General features: G+C 36.2%; 1 protein-coding gene across 1 annotated transcript in view; it reads right to left on the bottom strand.

The window, feature by feature from the left end:
• The window catches only part of LOC131928189 (transient receptor potential cation channel subfamily M member 1-like), an 18105-nt gene continuing 1630 nt past the window's right edge, over positions 1-16475 (bottom strand). The window contains exons 3-13 of the mRNA XM_059284133.1: positions 15795-16149; positions 14884-14930; positions 14697-14796; positions 13302-13433; positions 12597-12842; positions 11528-11720; positions 10873-11029; positions 5053-5219; positions 3555-3663; positions 2937-2987; positions 1-607 (exon numbers count right to left, since the gene is read on the bottom strand). Coding sequence (XP_059140116.1) covers positions 1-607; positions 2937-2987; positions 3555-3663; positions 5053-5219; positions 10873-11029; positions 11528-11720; positions 12597-12842; positions 13302-13433; positions 14697-14796; positions 14884-14930; positions 15795-16118 — 2133 coding nt within the window. The 5' untranslated portion in view covers positions 16119-16149. The remainder of the gene's footprint in view (positions 608-2936; positions 2988-3554; positions 3664-5052; positions 5220-10872; positions 11030-11527; positions 11721-12596; positions 12843-13301; positions 13434-14696; positions 14797-14883; positions 14931-15794; positions 16150-16475) is intronic.

The following is a 16475-nucleotide window of genomic DNA, read 5'->3' on the forward strand; positions in this document are numbered from 1 at the left end:
TTAACTGGGTCGATATTTTATTTTGCAATAACTCTGGAGATCACTAGGTTGACCACTAGGTTGGTCACTAGGTTGGTCACTAGGTTGGTCACTAGGTTGGTCACTAGGTTGTTCACTAGGTTGGTCACTAGGTTGGTCTCTAGGTTGGTCACTAGGTTGGTCACTAGGTTGGTCACTAGGTTGGTCACTAAGCTGGTCACTAAGCTGGTCACTAGGTTGGTCACTAGGTTGGTCACTAGGTTGGTCACTAGTTTGGTCACTAGGTTGGTCACTAGGTTGGTCACTAGGTTGGTCATTAGGTTGGTCACTAGGTTGGTCACTAGGTTGGTCACTAAGTTGGTCACTAGGTTGGTCACTAGGTTGGTCGCTAAGCTGGTCACTAGGTTGGTCACTAAGCTGGTCACTAGGTTGGTCACTAAGCTGGTCACTAGGTTGGTCACTAGGTTGGTCACTAGGTTGTTCACTAGGTTGGTCACTAGGTTGGTCACTAGGTTGGTCACTAAGCTGGTCACTAGGTCGGTCACTGGGTTGGTCACTAAGCTGGTCACTAAGTTGGTCACTTAGTTGGTCACTAGGTTGGTCACTAGGTTGGTCACTATGTTGGTCACTAGATTGGATATTGTAGCGGGAATACAATTAGCCTCTATCCGCTAACTAGGTTACCACCCCCACCCCTTAATTGCGCTCTCTCTCTCTTCCCCTCACCCCCCCCCCCCCCATCACGGTTAGCTTGAATAGCAAGACCCTCAACAGTCGGCCTAGATTTACAATGTGACTCAACATCCCTATGCTGAAAAGCCTTTTTAAATAAGCCCATCCCTAAGAAGATTAAATGACCAGTAAGGGATTAATACGGTTATATTTATCCCTATCACTGCTGTGCTCGGTGCACCCACGCATCAACCCACACCCTGTTTGTAAGTGCATCGAAGACATTCTACCACGTGCCGCTCCTTACAGAAAGTACTTGATTACATAAACAATTAGGGATTTAAGTCAACTGTTTTTTGACACCTATCTTTTATTGTCAGCATTTCATGTGTTACTATCCACGCTACTTGAATAATGACAGTGTTCATTCTTGTCTCATCTTATCGCTAAGTTACAGCACATTGTTCTGTGGTACTCGAGCCCTAAGCTCCTATCGCAAAGTTATTTAGGTAATAGGTTCCAAATTATGTAACTAGGACATCAGTAATTAAGTACCATATATACTTATCAATTTCATTTATGTTGATCTTTTGTACTAAATTGACATATTTTACCTTTATCGGGTTATTTGTTTTATTATTTCACCTATAATCAAATGAAATCAAATATTAAAAAAAAAACCAGCCGACCCGCTGCGTATCATACGCCGCTATTTAGTTTTTTTTTTTCTACTTTTCAGTAATTTATAATTTGTGAATTCGACAGTACCAATGCTGCCACTGAAAATATTTGCTTAAAAACACTAACCCCCCCCCTTCCCCTCCCCCACGTGAAAGCAGCCTCCTCTTAGTTACCTCCTCTAAGTTTAAAATCGTTTCAAACTAAATTATCTGCCCCTAATAGCCGTCACCAAACCCGTCTCTATGGTTGTAAAATGTAAACAGCGTGAACCACAGCTCACCAGACCATGTGAGGGGGTGGGGGGTGGTGGTGGTAACGATAGAGAGGAAGAGAGGGGACTGTAAGGCGCGCTTGCAGCTTGTTTTCTAACGGCTCCCAGAAGAGAATTATATATATAGATAGATTGTTCACGGTAGAGTGTGACTTAGATACTTTTATTTTTAAGGGCATGGGCGTGTGCTGAAAACCAAATTAGCCAAAAGCCTATTTCTAAATCTAATGCTATAATATTTGGCATATAGATCTAGTTATAACTCAATGAGTTAAGTCTAAAAATTGAAAAAAAAATCCGAAATTTTCCTGTCGAAGCCATGGTGATGGCGGCTATTTTGTGTTTTTATTTAATTTATTATAGAGGCATATGTTGGTAACAATTATTATAGATTTCATTTTTAAATTTAAAATACTTTTGTTTTTACAATTTTTTTTTCTGAAAATCGCTTTAAAAAATCGAAATTTGTGTAAACATTACACTATTTTACGTGTATAAGAAAAATCATACACATTTTCAAAAAAATGTTCTATCAGTTTTGTTCCAAGATGGTTGCCTTTACCATTTAGCATAATAATTTACAATGCCAATACAATCGTTGACAGGAATTAACTGGTGTGGCATTTCAGGAAGTTTTCCAATAGTTTTACATTTTAGCCTTGATAGCATACATCTCCCTCACTATTTGATAAATCATTGTTTTGAGAGTATGTTTTACGATTTGGTCTGACCACTCCCCCAATCACACCAAATAATGTAACCTGGCGCGGACCACAGCTCACACCCCCACCAAAATCGTGTAATGCACAAACATTAGCCTCAGTTTATCCAACACCATAATTGTATGTTTATTACCTGCATGTGGACAGTTGACTTTACATTTCACAATTGTACAATATCAATAAAATCGTTTAAAATGATGTACTCACATTTAACACAAAAAGTTGATGGTAAATAAAAAAGAAGTTATAAATATTGTTAGTAGTAAAAAATGATTCTACGCTAGGTATGAATACACCTAACAGTATAATATCTCAAGGACCCACGGAGTGGTCAAATGTCAGAGAGTACGACTAATAACCAAAAATATCGAGTTCAAGCCATATTTATCATTCATATTTCGGGGAGATACGACTAATAACCAAATTGTATCGAGTTCAAGCCATATTTATCCTTAATATTTCGGGGAGATACGACTAATAACCAAAAATATCGAGTTCAAGCCATATTTATACTTCATATTTCGGGGAGCGCTCTACTTCCATCAGTACCATGGACTGCCAGGTTAGCTAACTTTACTAACTTTAACCACTTTAACCATTGCACTCCTTACCGAAGACAATCTTCATGATCCACGGTCGTGATATGTGGCTCAGTAGCAGTCCTAAAACAAAAGGCTCATATGTATATGTAGATCATTTACAATTTCTTTTGTCCTGAGATCATTTGTATGTGAGATATTTTGTCTGGGATATTTTGTCTGGGATATTTTGTCTTAGAACAAAGATTTGCTGAGATAAATTGTCATGAAAGCTTATATATATATATATATATATATATATATATATATATATATATATATATATATATATATATATATATATATATATATATATATATATATATATATATATATATATATACACATATATATATATATATATATATATATATATATGTATGTGTGTGTGTGTGTGTTATAGCGAGTGTCCTATTGGAAAAAATATTTGCGGTAAATACCGAACCTCCCCATCCCCATCTCGTCGTTGCAATGATCCAACTCACCAACATTAGAAATCATATTTGAACGCTACAGTATTTTTATACTAGGACCTACCTCCTTGCCGACTACAAAGCTTCTTACAGAATTAGCAAGTCATATACCTGTCATAGCAGTCTAGCAAACATTAATTCGTGCATTGTTGGTATAATTAATTAAATATACACCTACTCTGGGTAAAGGTCAGGTTCTGTGTCTATGATATATTGTTCTCGGATCTCCTCTTGAATTCTTGATAAACGAAGTTGCAAGGGCTTTTCTGCTTTGGTTATTTCCTTCACTGTAATTATTAAGGTGTTTTTAGGGTTGCAAATAAGAAATGTATTAAATAGTGTGACTGGATTTCGATGTTATAATATAACGTTGTATCAAACAATTGTTCTTATGTTATAAGTTAGAAATATAGAAATAGTAGTCAAGATAGTTGTTAAATAAGTTTTAGGAACAAAAGGAATCTGAGGATAACAGAATTTAGATGGTAAAAAATTTAATTTACAATTAATCAAATTTAAACCTAGACACAACATTTTAACTGTAATAATTTGGCATTTGAATATCGCTAATAAATCTATAAGTGTTTCAAAAAAATCAACATCATCTATATCTTATACTAGCTGCATATCCTGCTTCTTTTAAAAATGTACCAACTTGGGAACAGAATAAAACAAAACACAAACACAAATAAGAAAAGAAAACACAAACACAAACGAAAAAACTCGCACCACGCAGACCCAACACAAATACAAACACAAAAGAAAACGCAAACTCGAACAAACACGCAATCGAAACCAAAACGCAACCACAAATGCAAACACAAACGCAAACATAAACATGCGCTTTGAAATGTATAAATAATTATAAAATTTAATGTATCTATTTAGATTCTAGATCTACATCTAGATCTAGAGCTACGGAAAAACTAGACTTTAGTCAGCCGTAGATACCAATAATGAGTTTCTATACTAAACTATTTCAGGCCTTAATTATTTTATATAAATCTTTGTTTGTTTAGCTATATATATATATATATATATATATATATATATATATATATATATATATATATATATATATATATATATATATATATATATATATATATATATATATATATATATATATATATATATATATATACATATACATATATATATATATATATATATATATATATATATATATATATATATATATATATATATATATATATATATATATATATATATATATATATATATATATATATATATATATATAGGGCCTATATATATATATAGATATATATATATAATAACCTTCTCGCTGTTTAACGAGTTCTTTCACATTAACCACCCAGATTCAGACACTTTCACTTTACCAGTACCCTTTTTATTCAGCGTATCCCTTTGAATTTTGTATTTCCACAAATACGCCATGTAATTATTCGTTATATACATTTGTAAAATCCTTCGTTTTTTTTTTGATGTTTGAAAAATTATGTAAAATGTGTTAATGTAGATGTATTTATTTTATTTGGCAAATAAAAGTTTTTTAAATTAAAAAAATATAAATATTAAAAACAAATGTGGTTTATGGTTAAAAATCTATTGCAATAACGGAAAAAAGGACACGCAACTAACTATAGATAGAGAAAGAAAATAATTACATAATAATACATTTTACTACTTACAGAACGGAGAAAATCTGTCCTTGCTTTTTGACATTTTACATAGGAACGGGACAAACAGTAAGAATATGGGAGCAGGATATCGCATCTTGTGATACTTGATCGTAATCCTGAGTGAGTGGCGCCGCCACACCCCCTCGGCTTTCTGTTCGATACGCTTGATCTCTGAGCTGTTAAAATAATGGAGGAAGTTTCTTCATAAATCTTTATCACCCCCCCCCCCCCTCTCTCCCTATCTTTGTATCACCTTTCACAAAAATTCTAATTATGTCTGAAAATTATTTTAATTTAGTCATTTGGCACTCATTACGTCCCTTCAGACATTTCAGAAAACACAATTACTTCCCTTTATAAAAAACATTTTATTGGGAGGGGGGGGGGGAGGATACTTTTTATTATTTTGTTTTGGTGTTGATAAAAAAATACTTACATAATTAGCACGGATTGATCAAGTGCAATGTGGTAGGTACTCTAAATACTGCCTTTTATTTATTTTATACAGAACGTGCTTTTTACTTATTATTTTTTTAAATTAATAGTAGTTAAGAAACCACTTTAAATGTCCCCTAAGTTTACTTCTATTTTTCGGTTGGCGGCAAAGCTTAGGGTATTATCGTCGTTCTCTAAATTGAATCAGGTACGTCCGCCGGTGCCCCGGCTGGGTTCGATTTGGCGCCCTGGGCTATCCTGTTAGTGATTTTTTTTGCATAATTTTGTTTTAAACATTGCGATAAACTATAGATAAGAAAGGTTACTATAGTCTTTAACTGAGTTTAATCCGGGCCTCCTCCGGCGCCCCGACAGGATTCTATATGGCGCCCCTAGTCTTCCCGTGTTAGCTATGGAGCCTACGTTCGTTTGAGTAATGGCGAAAGACTATGAATAAGTTGGGGTACTATAATCGTTTAATAATTTGAATTAGGCGGTTTGGCCGCCGCCCCAACATGGTTTTGGTTTGTTTTATTTCTTTTTTGTTTGCGTTCGTTTTTGTGCTTTGTTTGTGTTTGCAGGGACAGGGGCAGTGGCATGGGCATGGGCATGGGCAGGCGCAGGCGCAGGTACAGGTACAGGTACAGGTACAGGTTCAGGTACAGATACAGGTACAGGTACAGGTACAGGTACAGGTACAGGTACAGGTACAGGTACAGGTACAGGTACAGGTACAGGTACAGGTACAGGTACAGGTACAGGTACAGGTACAGGTACAGGTACAGGTACAGGTACAGGTACAGGTACAGGTACAGGTACAGGTACAGGTACAGGTACAGGTACAGGTACAGGTACAGGTACAGGTACAGGTACAGGTACAGGTACAGGTACAGGTACAGGTACAGGTACAGGTACAGATACAGGTACAGGTACAGGTACAGGTACAGGTACAGGTACAGGTACAGGTACAGGTACAGGTACAGGTACAGGTACAGGTACAGGTACAGGTACAGGTACAGGTACATGTACAGGTACAGGTACAGGTACAGGTACAGGTACAGGTACAGGTACAGGTACAGGTACAGTTAGACGTATAGGTAAAGGTACAGTTAGACTTATAGGTACATGTGTAGGTGTAGGTGTAGGTGTAGGTGTAGGTGTAGGTGTAGGTGTAGGCTTAGGCGTAGGCGTAGGCGTAGGCGTAGGCGTAGGCGTAGGCATAGTCGTAGGCATAGGCATAGGCATAGGCATAGGCATAGGCATAGGCATAGGCATAGGCATAGGCATAGGCATAGGCATAGGCAAAGGCATAGGCATAGGCATAGGCATAGGCATAGGCATAGGCATAGGCATAGGCATAGGCATAGGCATAGGCATAGGCATAGGCATAGGCATAGGCATAGGCATAGGCATAGGCATAGGCATAGGCATAGGCATAGGCATAGGCATAGGCATAGGCATAGGCATAGGCATAGGCATAGGCATAGGCATAGGCATAGGCATAGGCATAGGCATAGGCATAGGCATAGGCATAGGCATAGGCATAGGCATAGGCATAGGCATAGGCATAGGCATAGGCATAGGCATAGGCATAGGCATAGGCATAGGCATAGGCATAGGCATAGGCATAGGCATAGGCATAGGCATAGGCATAGGCATAGGCATAGGCATAGGCATAGGCATAGGCATATGCATAGGCATAGGCATAGTGTGATGACGCAAGATTACGTCAGACATGTTTAGCAGATATAGGTTAGCAGAAACAGACTATAGGCCTAGTTGGTTGGTTAGAGAGGCCAATGGGCGCACAGGGCTGTTCGGTCACGTGGGACGGTCAGCTGACCACTGAAGCGTGGGCCACTGTTACGCGAGAGATCATGATTAGCTAGCGAGGGCAGAAGGTGTTAGGTTGTAGAATGGAACAGACGTAGTTATGTAGAGAACAGTTAGAATGTAGATAGTAGTAGGATTGGTCATGGAAGGGCGTGTTAGTAGAGTTAGTAATAGTAGTGGTAGTAGATATTATTTAACAGGCTAGTTAGGTAGAAACTTGATTTTTATAATTTTAATAAAGAACTTTGTATTTGGAACTGAACTGTGTGTTATTGGATTCATTCGTTCCGCCACCATAAAAATCCCCACCCTCACAACTGGTGCAACAAGAAGAAATTCAAACAAGATCCTCATTTCGTACCATCACAACTGGTGGTAACCATCATCAAAACACCTGTACCCTCACAACTGGTGGAGCGCGGGTCGAGGACAGGAAGACAGTATATCGGTTTACTCATGACGGAGTGTACTGGTGTACAGCTTCCTATAACTCAACACAACAGCGGGTTTCTTCAACCGGAACGAGTGGATTACCAATACAAGGGAACAGTCACCATGTTCAAAAAGATAAGTACCTTCCATCATTTTTTTTTAAACGTTTGGGTTTATACCCCTGCTGGATAGTTTGTGCCAGCGGTTTTTCTGCCTTACACATTCTATTGTTACGCACTGTTGCCTTAGTTATTTTGACTTTCCTCAACACACACACATACACATACACAACCATTGAGGCAGAGTTTCAATGCTATAAACAGGGCATACCATTAGACAAAACAGGAGAAGAATTTGAAACATCTTTAGAGAGTAGGTTAGAAAACAAGATAGTCAAGATAGTAAAACATGTCAAGAACAAAAGCAGAGTTAGCGTTAGAATTAGTGAAACGGAAAGTACAGCACATAGATAACACGCAACTGCCCAAGAACACCAACCCCATGACCAAAAATGTGACCCCGACCGTCCCCCTAAAAGATTTTGAACAACGGACAAAAGTGAAGTCAAGTCGAGTTTTTGTGTTGATCTAAGTAGTCGAGGAAATCGACGTGAAGTCGTACAGTCAGAAGTCAGTGTAGTCAAATCTGAAGTCAATTGTGTTATTGAAGTCAGTGAAGTATAAGTCAGAACTGAAGTCAAAGAAGTTATTCGAAGTCAGTCACGTCAGTCAATAAGTTATTGAAGTCATAGTTGAGGTCACAGTGACGTAGTTGAAGTCAAAGAGAAGTCTTTGAAGTCATATTGAAGTTGTTGAAGTCAAAGTGAAGTCTTTGAAGTCATATTGAAGTCATATTGAAGTCGTTGTAGTCATATTGAAGTTGTTGAAGTCAAAGTGAAGTCTTTGAAGCCATATTGAAGTTGTTGAAGACAAAGTGAATTATTTGAAGTCATATTGAAGTAGTTGAAGTCAAAGTGAAGTCTTTGAAGTCATATTGAAGTCGTTGAAGTCAAGGAAAAGTCTTTGAAGTCAAAGTGAAGTCGTCTAAGTATTTGAAGTCGAAGTTTAAGTCAGTCAGTGAAGTCTATTAAGTTTAAGTCAGTCGAAGTCAGTCAGAGGTCTATGAAGTCAGTCGATTTAGTCGTCAAGTGAAGTCGAAGTCGGTCAGTGATGTTTATGAAGTCAGTGAAGTAAGTCGTCAAATTGAAATAAGTCGTCATAGTGAAGTCAGTCAAGCTACTGAAGTCTAAAGTGAAGTCAGTCGTTAATTTGAAATAAGTCGAGTTACTGAAGGCAAAGTGAAATAAGTCAAGTTACTGAGGTCATAAGTGAAGTCAGTCCATTAAGTCATGCCAGCCAGTTTAAGTTGTCAAAAGTCAGATAGTGAGAGCTGCTCCACTATATGATTACGTGTTCAAATGTTATTTGAAACGGCACGATTATTTATATACACTCACATGTCTATTCTTTTTGTGAAGCTATTTCTAAGCTCTAGTAGTGTTTACGTCTATTGAGTTTATTAGGCTTTACAGATTGTTGTTAGATTAGAGTGTACTGATTTTTTTATTTTGGTTATGTTGTAATGTTATTTTTTTATGTTTTTTATGCCGCCAGACAAATGTTCAGCACGTATAAATTTGGGATTGAGGTTTTTTTTAATGGAAGGTACCTCTGTCGGCACATACAAAGGGTAGACGACCCATCGTCCAAGTTCCCAGCGTCGGAACGTTACGTCATCGTTCGACACCGCATCAGACAGCTCCAGTTCATCGTATAACCACTCTACGTGGACGTCTCAACCAGCGTTGAGTTTGTTGCGTCATCACATTGACCAACGAAAGTTACGCCTACACCCGCCTCACGGGAGATTACATCAAAACTCGCCACAACCCACCCACCACAGAGGAACGCCAGCAATTACATAACACTTACACATACACTTACACTGCTCGCAGAGCCCCTTCAACCAGTTACACATTCTACTAAGATTAGCTCAAGGCCAGTACACGACAACCTAGCCAGAACTGAGTTACACATGATTGAATTCACACATGCCATAACATAGACATACATTAGCAAGCAGAGACACCAGTCACACCACAAGATTTCAGGAACTAGAACAATGACATTGTTTTTTTCAGGAACACAGACACAAGATTTTATGTTTTGTAAACTGTGCTGTCCCATTTTGTATTTGATTTACATATTTGATGTTAGGGATAGAATAGAGTAGTAAGATAGATAGTTGTTGATGTATTAGATTAGTAGTAGACGCTGAAAAATATAATTTGTCAGCTACAGAAAGGGAGGGAGATATGTGATGACGCAAGATTACGTCAGACATGTTTAGCAGATATAGGTTAGCAGAAACAGACTATAGGCCTAGTTGGTTGGTTAGAGAGGCCAATGGGCGCACAGGGCTGACCGGTCACGTGGGACGGTCAGCTGACCACTGAAGCGTGGGCCACTGTTACGCGAGAGATCATGATTAGCTAGCGAGGGCAGAAGGTGTTAGGTTGTAGAATGGAACAGACGTAATTATGTAGAGAACAGTTAGAATGTAGATAGTGGTAGGATTGGTCATGGAAGGGCGTGTTAGTAGAGTTAGTAATAGTAGTGGTAGTAGATATTATTTAACAGGCTAGTTAGGTAGAAACTTGATTTTTATAATTTTAATAAAGAACTTTGTATTTGGAACTGAACTGTGTGTTATTGGATTCATTCGTTCCGCCACCATAAAAATCCCCACCCTCACAACTGGTGCAACAAGAAGAAATTCAAACAAGATCCTCATTTCGTACCATCACAACTGGTGGTAACCATCATCAAAACACCTGTACCCTCACGCATAGGCATAGGCATAGGCATAGGCATAGGCATAGGTACATGTAAAGGGTTCTAAGAGAAAGTCCAGAAAGACACTTGCCAAAATACGAATTTGCCCTAACACCGATTTCTCTTTTTGAAACACATAAAGGCGTCCTAGTTTTTAATACAAAACGTAGTTAAAAACTTCACTTCACAAAGTGCTAACTCGGAAACACTTTCTAGAAACAAAATGTAGTTAAACACAACACGTACATAAACACAGCACTTATTAAAACACAATTTACTTGAATACAAGACTTACTTAAAAACAGCGATGAGGATGCTAAACAGTAGAATATTGATGGTGAGAAAATAAATGCCCAATAGGACTGGAACGAAATATCTCCCCGTCCCTGTGGGGCATCGAAGTTGTTCGTAGTCCTCGTACAGGCTGGGGTCGTTGGTGCACGTTGGCTCATCTTTAGATGTGAATAATATGGTCGACATAAATTCTTACACAAATACGGCAACTACATGTTATTTTAAGTGTATATGTCTATATGCATTCATGTGTAGTGTCAAATGTTTGGAATCTTACTTTGGAATGAAAAAATATGCAAAAGTTGATTACAAAAACATGTTTTAGTTTATCTAACCTATAATTGTGGGGTCTAAAACTGGGTGTATTTACAATACAAGTTTTACGTATCGGCTATATATATGTTCTCTTTCTCACATTGCCAAGCATATTACTTCAAGTAGTATTATCCATTCAAGAATATACGACATATGACTCTAGGTAATTTCAATGTTTAAGTAAACTTTTGATTGACAAATTAAAAAAAAAAAACCAGAGAAAACGTACTTAGGAAAAGTGAATACTATTATTTTAAAACGTGTATTTTTAAATATATATTTATGTGGAAAAGGTATTAAACCTTTTTAATCTTAAAAAATACAAAGTAAACATTCTTTACCAATGTCACCCTCCTGACTTTCTAGCTCGTTCAGAAAAAATTCCCCGAACATTCCCCAAAATGCTCTGCGTGCTACGTAGTAGGCCAACAAGGGAGTGAGCTTAGATCTGGGATACAAGACGGACTCAGAGGCGACGGCGTAAGAGAAAAAAATTACAAAGATGATCACCATAAACTTGAGCAGTTTCTCCACCTGCATATAATAGAATTGGTGCGGAATTCATATTCAAAAGAGCAAAGTGGACTATTAATTTCAGCATAACTAAACCATCAATATAGCATCAAATGGTACGTGATATTTACTAAAAAATGGTAGCTGCAGTGATGTTTATGCAAATAAAATGCGCAACCGCCTGTCAAAGAATATCACCAACAGGTTCGGTAGGTATTATACAAAGTTCGCGTTATTGCATTACGAGTTATTTTACCCTTCATGTTGAATCACTCCAGCTGCCTATGGGAAACCTCAAAATTGACAATCAATTTTACTGTAAGTCCGATAATGTAGTTTACGTTATCCAGGCGATGGGACATCTTTTAATGTCTAACAGGGTCTCATGAAATCGTTCACACATTTTAGCGACAAAAGCTTTTATGAAAGAAAGCAAATACGTTTTGTTTTCTTATTTTCAGTGCATTTAATTTTGAAGCTTGCTATTAGAAATGATTTTTATCTTAGTTTTATTTTCTACTTTTTAGTAATTCATAAGGCTACTACTCACAATATTTGCTAAAAAACACCATCAGTAGCTCGCGATGTTTGAAACCCGATTATACATTTTTTAAAATGCTTGAGTTAGAACGACCATTATAGACGCGACATGAACTTAATTAATATTTAGTAAGATCCACAACTCTGGTGCCGTAATGTAGAGTTTACATTTTAGATTGAATTTCAGTTGTATTATTGAGATCCTGTAATATTCATTAACCTTTTTCTTATACAGTAGATATAGTTTTTAGTGTACATGGTTCTGTTACACATTCTCTTAAGTTTTTCTTTTTTTCTTGTTTAAGGTGATGATTAGGCTTACAATTTTTTGTTATAGAAGTATAAAAAGTTACTTACCATATTTTTAAACATGGCCATGAGTGGTCCAAAGAACTCACTGGAGTAACAAATCTCTAGAAGACCAAAAGAAAAGCCAATGTAAGAGATTCCAAGTAAGACGTGGGTGTAGTTGGTATTCGTCACTTCTGTAGGGTCGTAGAAAACTGCAATACGAAGTCCATAGCCCGCAAAGAAGAAGGCAAATGATATCAGTTTCACCACCAAGAATAACTGCAGCCATTTGAAGAGTGGGTTTCTCAGATACTAAACAGATACATGAAAAGTTGCGTTATTGTTGAAACAAGATTTGAGAAAGTTTGAACATTATTGTTTTATTGCCTTAATTCAACTATAGTTGTGTTAATACTTTCATTATATTGCATAGCATACATTAAAAATATCAATTTGTCATCGCATCAGTATTTTATATATATATATATATATATATATATATATATATATATATATATATATATATATATATATATATATACATATATGTTAAATATCTATCGAGATAGGGTAATATTAAATATTAAGTGAGATAGGCTAGAGTATTCTGCAGGTTTTTTCAGGATAGTACCCCTACACATTGGTAAAATAATCACAACTACATTTTCTTTTCTTTTGTAGAAAAAGGGCTGGTTATTTTTTTTTAAAATATTTTTCACATAATGCTACCAAAGTTTTCATTAAAAAAAAGTATATTATCCATGTGTCTACCTGGTTGAATTCCTCACAAATAAAGCTGATTATCCACGCCCACACCAACCATTCCAGCCAATGGAAGGAAGCGGGTTCAAGCACAGAGACAAGCAGCATGGCGTAGAGAACAAGAAACACCAGGTGGCCTATCTGGATGTGGGAGACAATAAATAAATAAATAAATAAATATATATATATATATATATATATATATATATATATATATATATATATATATATATATATATATATGTGAGAGACAAGATGTATATGTGACATATGGACTATCTGGATGTGGGAGACAAGATGTATATGTGACATATGGACTATCTGGATGTGGGAGAAGATATTTATGTGACATAGCAGGTGAGATGTGCGATACAAGAGGCCGTGTCTATTTTAAAGTCACATAATTAGTCTTTAATCAAAGCTGATAAAACAAGCACTTTGTTTGGAGATCCTAAATCTTACCCCAAACACACTATTACAAACACAAGGCCCAATCGCACTCTAATCAACATGTTCAAAACTGCACTTTTTAACGCAATTTCCATACTGGCAATTGCGTTTAATAATTCCTCATTTCTGGATGGATGGATGGATGGATGGATTGATGGATGTGTGGATGTGTGTCCGCAGCTTTAAGTCGTATCTCCTCCTCAACGAAGCAACATCGAGGACTAGTTCCAAAGCAAATATGTTAAGCAAGTTTCGAGGATGATTGTGGGCCCAAAAAATTAGCGGAATTTCTTCCTGGATTTCCCGGAAAAGCAAAAAAAAACTCGAAAAAAAAATGCAGTTTTTGGCCCATATCTCGGCAACCAGACCACTTAGCGACTTGAAACATTTACCAATCGATTCCTGCCATAATTTAGAACAATATTGCCGAAGAAAGTTTTCAAAAATATCCTTTCGTTTGGTCACAAAAAATTAATTAAGAATTTTTAAACTGAGCATCGTGTAGGCCTAGGATAATATTTTTAATTTAAACTGAGCATCGTGTAGGTTTTTAGCGCAAAAAAATATCCTTTCGTTCGGTCACAAAAAAATAAAAATTGTTATGGATACATTTGTATTAACTTGTTTACTTAATACATGTCCATGCGATTGTGTAAATTAGGTGAAGCTGAGAGGTAAGGGAATAGTGTTTTGGTTTTGCGCACAAATGTCTAGTTTATGATTGCTGACACAAGTACTTAAAACTAACCTCACACAATTCACACTTTAAGAATTCTTTACGTTATAGCAGATATTTTTAGCCTAGGTTTCATCGAACCCCTGGGAATCAGCGAGTCCGTATTAATTTGTATTTATTGCAGGATATTATTTCGTATACGAAAACTGAAATAAGGAATTTTATAACACACAAAACAACAAATATGTACAATCGGAAGGAAGAATAAATTATCTTACCAATTGCAGCAGAACCAGGACTGATGGCGCCAAAAATTTTCTTAAAATCAGATCATACTTTCTGATCGAGCAGCAGCATGACATATAGATAAAGGCCCAACTATGGATGAACAACATCAATTTTCACGTGATGAGCGAATTATAACATAAATAACTATTTTATTATAAATAATAATAAAAAGCTTACAACGAAAGCTTGGCCAACATTTTATGATCTTTGCAAGTGTCGCATACCTGTTGAAAAATTAAATAGTAATAGTAGGGATAGAAATAATACACTGTTAACATTATAAATGAAGTGTGCACAATTGGAAACAAATTCTGAGATGGCTAAAAACAAAACGCTAGTAGAAAGTTATTCATCACTAAGAAAACCAAAAAAAAAACGGGTTTTTAATCGATTTTTTAGATGGCATATGTTTGTTAGTTCGGGCGGCACTGTCTAGCAGGTACGATTGAGTCCTGAATGTATCAACTAGAGATTGTAAACAATAACTCCATAGCAAATGCCTTTAATTTTAAATTCTCAAACGTGTGGCTGATAAATTCTTAAATACTTTAAGTTACTATTTTGTTTTTTAAAATTACAAAATCGTTCCTCAATGCATAATCTGATGACGTTTATTTCATAATGCAGAAATATATTGTAATATACTGATATAAGTTTAATTGATTTAATGTTATGCACGAGGAACTGTGCAAGGGTGTAATTTACCTTAGTGTTACATTGTAATACCGGAGACGGAGATATAACAATATCCTTAAGCACTATGAATTTCAGAGTTATCGTTCTCACAAAAAATCTATTTAAAATTGTTAGATAACACATTGACACGTCTGGCTAATTGATTGTTTTTAAAACTTATTTCAAGACCTAGAATTACAAATAATGAAGAACACGAAAGGGATTTACCTAACAAAATTATATATTTGTATTTGTCGCTTTTTTTATTAAGGTTGGAGGGGGTGAAGAAGGAGGAGAGAACGGCAGGCGATAATATGTGCGACATTTGTCTATACATTTAGTAAAAATTAATATAGGATAGGGACTGAATAAAAATGACCCGTTTTATAAATATATGCATGGTCCGTATTTACCCTGCAATGCTCTAGTTTTCCTGAATGTTCTCCAATATTTCCTTTAGCAGATCTATGAAAACTTCCGCCCTGGGCCTCTTTGTTGTGAACTTGTGTACTTTCGTTTTCTTCTGATTCCTCCTTCACGTGCCACATGCATTCGTTCTTGACGTGAGTACCCCAGTTCCACAAGCGATCGTTGAGTTCCGTACACGGCGTTTGTGACAAGAAGTTTAAGTTGTAGTTGTTGATGGCCAGGTAGATGCATGTTGTGTTGCCCCATTCTGGCATGCTGAAGATCAGAAGTCGGATAGTTTCTTCGGGGTATTTCTTGTAGGTTCGCATTAGCGTGTCCACAGCGTACTTTTCAAAATCCCTATGTTAATAAAATAAATTACATAAAAGTATTCACCTTGCTGTAGAGTAAATACATGCAGCATAATATACTTAAAAAACTGGTTCCGAAAGGTTCCAAATTTGTGTTGCCTAAAAGCACATTTTCTAACCAAAATTGAATATTTTATAACATTTGTGTAATAGGTCCAAAACTAGAAATAGTCATAGAAATAATTACTAGTAATATAATAGTAATTTGGAGAACGATTTTATTTTAAATTTGGATTAGCAGAGTCAGCGTGTTGAGGTGATTGGGGATGTTATATTATTTAATATAAATACAATACTACGCTAATAGATCACTAT

Source organism: Physella acuta, unplaced genomic scaffold, assembly GCF_028476545.2.
Source record: "Physella acuta isolate Inbredline_101_S28 unplaced genomic scaffold, ASM2847654v3 ptg001473l, whole genome shotgun sequence".
NCBI lineage: Eukaryota > Metazoa > Mollusca > Gastropoda > Physidae > Physella > Physella acuta.